Genomic DNA, 6,000 nt, shown 5'->3' on the forward strand with positions numbered 1-6,000 from the left:
GAATGACTGGCATGCTTGCCCAATCATCAAAAAAAAAACAGCATACTTATTTTACATTTAACTTTTTAATTCACAAGTACTGAATACGATACAGGCCTATATCATAAAATGTTGCATGCAAAGTGCATTTTAGCTGCATTTTAATCCCAATGATGAATACGGTAAAAGTTCAAACACTGTGGTAATGAATTCAAATTATTCAGCAGAAAACCCTTCCATCATGGTTGCAAAACAAGGTGATTTTGGCACTTGGGGATATCAGAGCATGAGGAAAACCAGGTTGGGGAAGCGGAGCATGCCGGGGTCAGGGAAGGGGGCCCCCGAGGGCCGGGAACTAGGAGCTATTGGTGTTCAGAAGCGAGCGCGGATTCTGTCCAGCGGATCCGTCTCCCACATCTTGGCGTCCCAAGCCTGGAACCAGCCAGTGAAGATGGGGGGCTCGGCCCCCTGCTTGATGGTGGAGATGGGCAGACCCCTACGACCGGAGGGGTCCGAGTCCACGTACTCCTTGGCTGGAAGAGAGAGGGGATGGGAGACTGTTCACTACTCACTGCTCAGGCCTTTAGCACCCGCTTCCATCCAACGGCACCTGCCGTCATACAGATACTCACACTCACACTTGACAACCCCTCCCACCCCTCCTATGCACTTATTGTATGTTGTACGTCCTGGAACTTAATGTACTGTTGTGTGCCCGTGAGGCCACACGTTGACGCACCTAGCCCTAAGCTTCCCACTGCCCAATCAAGGGTAGGACATCTGCTATTAATCTGGACAATAAATGAACACTGTTGAATTGCTGAACTGTTGTAACTAATGATCTGCTGTATCTGAAATGTTATATTACTGATCTGCTGTTTCAACAATAAGTGTACTGTCTACCTCAAAGAAAAGTGGAACCATCATGACCATCTGTTCATAAAAAAGATTCCCATATGTGAAACATCGAAATGCTGAAATATTGGAACTGCTGATACGTGGTTTTGATGCCAAGGATCTGCTCATGGAAAAAAAACTGACTTTCAGTGACACTACCATATATGAACAGGACTTCCGAATGACACTACCATATATGAACAGGTACGATAGGTGAGTGGTGCATGACACAAACAAGGTTGATGGTGACTGGTCCGGAGAGTGAGGCAATATAAAGAGGTTCAGACTTGTTCCCCGCTTCGTGGCCCATAGGGACTGGGGTGGTAAGAGACGCCACAGAGTTCGATCGAAACGCGTATAGCCTAAATTTAACTTAACCTCGTAGGGGCTTAAACGAGTGACCTGTGTTGGACACATAGACCAGAGTCTTCCTCCACCGAGCTTAGCCGAGGATCTCTAACGTACAAAGAGGGCCAGTGCAGGTTAAGCCCCGGGGCCGAAGAGAAACCAGTATCGGGTACCTCCCTCCTAGGCGACGGCTCAGGAGAGGTCTTCCCACCTAGTGCGACTGAAGGTTCTCATATAGCCCTCATACTATAAAAACCCATTATAGGTTGGAACACTCGACAGTACACACTTATTGTATTGTTATTGTAAGTACTTAGTTGTGTAGCATCTTATCCTAGCTTTGTTGTATACAGGGAATGGGTTAACCTAGCGATTGTTAGTGCTAAGCACTTGTTTCTATGTTGCACCTTCTTCTGACAAATGTACTTATTGTAAGTCGCTTTGGATAAAAGTGTCTGCTAAATGTAAATGTAAATATAAATCATATAACTCTCATTAAAAAATGACAGGGAGTTTTCAAGGAGCAGGTATCGGCGTCTAGTTGTGGGGGATCGAACTCAAGATGTTTTTAGTGAAGTGTATTGAATTATGATGTCAGAACAGACCTATTTTTGGAGCGCCAGTCTTCTCCACTGTGTTTGCCTCGTTGCCGACCCACAGGAAGATCTGAAGGCAGAGCAACAACCAAAGTCAGCAGGTGAACTATCTGAATAAAAATAACACATTGGTTATTTGTCATCGATTATCGGTCCGCTAAGAGCCTCTCACCTGGTCCCAGGTGTCCAGGAGCATGACGTCATCGGTTGCCAGGTCTGTTTGGTTGAAGTCCCCAGGTACCTCCTCCACCTGGAAGACAAGCGGCCATAGAATCAAGACTAAAGCAGTGCTGAAGTGCGGGACCTAATGAATGACGAGTCCTGGCCAATCATCTACTATTAAAGTAAAGAGTCCTCAATATGAGATGCGGACATCGTCCCCGACAGTACTATGAAGGGTGTTATCGCGTGACTTACAATCAGCCTTCCAGTCTTGTTGGAGCAGCCAAACAGGCGAGGGGGCTTCACCATGTTCTGCAGACTCTTGGATGTCTGGTAGTCCTTCTTACCTCCCAGAGCAGACCAGAAGCTGGCTGTTGGCGGGGACACACAGTGAAGAGGTGTCATGATATCAAGCTCTTCTAGACTTTTCCAGGGGGAAGGTGACAGCGATACAGTGGTAGTTCAAACCAAGGCTATCTGAGTTACATCCTTGATGAGATGACTCATCTAAAATAGATCATCAGTAGATTACTACTGCTAGTCTTTACTCACTTACAGAAAGGCTGTGATCAGCACTGCATCAATGCACAGCATAAGACAAGACACAGCAAATCCACAAGTCATCTCATTCTACCACAGCCACCCTGGTTTCAGTTCACTCCACAGCATCCTAGCATCCCGATTGGTCAAACTGAAGCATATAAACTCCCCAAAGGCTCTGATTAAAATAGAGAAAGAGCAGTTGCTTTGGAAAAATACATGATCAATTCCGTGGAATTCAAAAAGCCAGAATGGGAGCCAGAAAGCAGTTACAAGTGACAGGCTGCCTTCCTGTTCATGGCTGTTGGTTATCATACACCAGAGCAGTGGAGGGCCCCTCTAAGGACAAGGCATTTATACAGTGCTTTTCTAACCAGTGGCCACTCAAAGCGCTATATAACATTGCCTAATATTCACTCATTCATGCACACAGTCACACCCCTACGGCGGTGTCAACCATGCAGGGTGACAGCCTGCTCATCAGGAGCAGTCAGGGTGAGGGCGTCTCGCTCAGGGACACTCAGACACCCAGCTAGGAGGAGCCGGGGATCTAACTAGCAACCTTCCGGTTACAAGCCAACCCGGTCTACCCCCTGAGCCGCATGTCGCCTCTGTACTAGGTACAGGATGGCAGCGGGGGGGGGCTACCCACCTGGCTCTTTGCCCTCGGTCACGTCGCTGACGCTGCCCCCCAGGAAGTCCACCACGTGCTTGGCGGCGGATATCTCCTCCTCGCTGGCCCCCAGCCCCCGCCACACCACCGTGGCGTCGGGCGTCTTCAGCACAAACACGTCGTTGGTGTTGAGGTTGGACGCGCAGGGCTCCACCTGAGGGACAGCATGGAGATGGAGGAGGAGGAGGAGGAGGAGGAGGAGGGGAAGGGAGAGGAGGAGGGGGAGGAGGAGGAGGAGGAGGAGGAGGAGGAGGAGGAGGAGGAGGGTCAGGGCTGTCAACCATGCATAAAATGATATACAACGTAATATTCTGCAACGAGTCGTTGGTTGCCCCATGCTTGTACACGCTCACTGTTAATATGTAGCACTCTTATTTATTTGTTTAATAATACTATGTGACAATAATACGATTTGATTTTCTTCAGTCGTCTATGGCCCTGTTCATTTGCTGCCATGAAATTATGAAAATCCACCAAATATCACCGTCCGGAAAAAATCCCAGCCATACAGTACACACTGGACACATGACCCGGTCCCTCCTCCTACAGCACTAGTAAACGCCGCCTGAACTCTGACCTCCACCGCCCTGGTGACCCGGGTGGAGCCCTGGCGGAGCTGGAAGAGGCGCTTCGCCGCGGCCGCGGTCTGACCCCCTTTACGGGACGTCCCGCCGCTGTGGACCATCATGGGCTTCCCCTGGAACAGGCTCATCAGGTGGGCGGGCTCCTGGCCCTGGGTCACTCTCACCTGAAGGACACGCATGGTCGTCATGGTGATGATGGGTTCAAGCACATCTCGGCGGTAAAGCGGTTAACAATAATACTGTCTTTAGGTAGTACGGATGACTCTGGCGGATGTGTTTGTTTGTGTTATGTGTTGTTCATGTCAGAAATGTCCTTGTCAAATCTTTGTGTGTTTTTTCTCATTAAGTAGAAAAAATATGTATTTTGTGTTAGCGGAGGGTTTTAAAGATGCAATCCTAGGGCGTTCGGATCCCAGTTTCTTACTGTTCTTCTCCCGTGTTCTTTATTGATAATAGATGTATTCCAACGTGTCTATTATTATTTATCATGTCATGCAGAAACACTGCCCTCTGCTGTCCGTTTGTGGGTACTAGGGGAATGACATCTGTGATGATAGGGGGGCAGATAACAGAGAGACGGACAGGAAGAGAGTGCTGAGGCACCAACCTGGACGGGGGATCCTCCCATTGAGTCGTCCAGCTTCACCGTGAGGAAGGCAGAGGCTGCCAACTCATCCTGAGTGCACTTTAGTCCCTGCCTGCACACACACACACACACACACACACACACACACACACATACATAAAGAATAAGACAACGCCCTCAACTCACGATGAGACCTTGAAGACCAGGTGCTAGACCCTTAATGTCGAGTTTAAAAGTCAACATGGAGTGCTGTCCTCGTCTTTCTGATTTATTTGTACAATACAAAATCGAGTCGCAGATCACGGTAAAGGAACCAACCAGGTGTAGCTGATGGTATTAGTGAACTACCAGGTGTAGCTGATGGTATTAGTGAACAACCAGGTGTAGCTGATGGTACTAGTGAACTACCAGGTGTAGCTGATGGTATTAGTGAACTACCAGGTGTAGCTGATGGTATTAGTGAACTACCAGGTGTAGCTGATGGTATTAGTGAACTACCAGGTGTAGCTGATGGTAATAGTGAACTACCAGGTGTAGCTGATGGTATTAGTGAACTACCAGGTGTAGCTGATGGTATTAGTGAACTACCAGGTGTAGATGATGGTATTAGTGAACTACCAGGTGTAGCTGATGGTCAGTGTTGGGAAGGATACTTTTAAAATGTATCCAGTTACAGAATACAGAATACATGCCCAAAAATGTAATTTGTAACGTATTCAGTGACATTGCTCAATCTGAGTATTGTATTCTGAATACTTGGAATACTTCCACATTGAATTGCATTTCATAAGTGTAGGAATGCGGCATCAAATCCTGCTTACTAAACAAGCCTATTCTGGTGTGCTCTTCTGTTCCAACTGGCTGAAAGTCTCCCCGAAAGTGCACTAGATTATATAATTAGCTGTAGAGGAACAAAAACTATAAGGGTATGTTTATGCAAAAAATATGACCAACAGATGAATTGAGAGAGAGAGAGAGAGAGAGAGAGAGAGAGAGACACACACACACACACACACACATGTGTGCAAAGATCGTTAATCATTGGACAAAAAGGTCTGGGGTGGGGTAAAGCGTTAAATTTAAAAAAAGGGGGGGAAGCGCCGGTGAAGGTAAACAATCATGGCTATCCAGCGTGATATCCATTGATCTGCGGACCGGTCGAACTCCTTCTCCCTCATCCTGGTGCGGAATGTGTTAAATGCATCGGCATTTTAATGTGTGTTTTCCAGCATACGTTTTATGTGGGCGTCTGCCCAAATATCCAATAGACATTCCGTCTCCTCTTTGCTCCATGTTGAGCCGCGACTCATTTTCACCCGACGGTCCGACAATGTGCTGCTCATCTTGGAGTTACCGCTAATCAAACAATAATTCCCATAATGCGCGCGGCTGAGCGGGTCTGTTACGTCCAAAGAGGCGTGTGCTTTTTAGAACTGGATCGGACCGAGGTGCGTTCGCTTTCACATCTCAAGCGAACCGCACCAGAGTTTGTTTGGAAGCGAACCGAACCGAGACCACCTCCTTAGCGAGGTCTCGGCCGGCTGATTTGGTGCCCTGAGGTGGTTGCATTCACTCGTTTAAGTGCGCACTATTAAATGCTGTTGGTGCGAAAGCACCCTAGAGTGAATAAACTTG

The 6,000-nt window shown here is 47.7% G+C and overlaps 1 protein-coding gene across 1 annotated transcript in view; it reads right to left on the reverse strand.

Moving 5' to 3' along the window:
* Positions 1–46: 46 nt before the first annotated feature.
* scinlb (scinderin like b) overlaps positions 47–6,000 on the reverse strand; it is a 17,063-nt gene continuing 11,109 nt past the window's right edge. Inside the window, exons 11-17 of the mRNA XM_084480846.1 lie at positions 4,387–4,477; positions 3,773–3,943; positions 3,175–3,349; positions 2,238–2,353; positions 1,993–2,070; positions 1,830–1,890; positions 47–512 (exon numbers count right to left, since the gene is read on the reverse strand). Of these exons, the coding sequence (XP_084336972.1) occupies positions 352–512; positions 1,830–1,890; positions 1,993–2,070; positions 2,238–2,353; positions 3,175–3,349; positions 3,773–3,943; positions 4,387–4,477 (853 nt within the window). The 3' untranslated portion in view covers positions 47–351. The remainder of the gene's footprint in view (positions 513–1,829; positions 1,891–1,992; positions 2,071–2,237; positions 2,354–3,174; positions 3,350–3,772; positions 3,944–4,386; positions 4,478–6,000) is intronic.

Source organism: Micromesistius poutassou (genome assembly GCF_964030765.1).
Source record: "Micromesistius poutassou genome assembly, chromosome: 16".
NCBI lineage: Eukaryota > Metazoa > Chordata > Actinopteri > Gadiformes > Gadidae > Micromesistius > Micromesistius poutassou.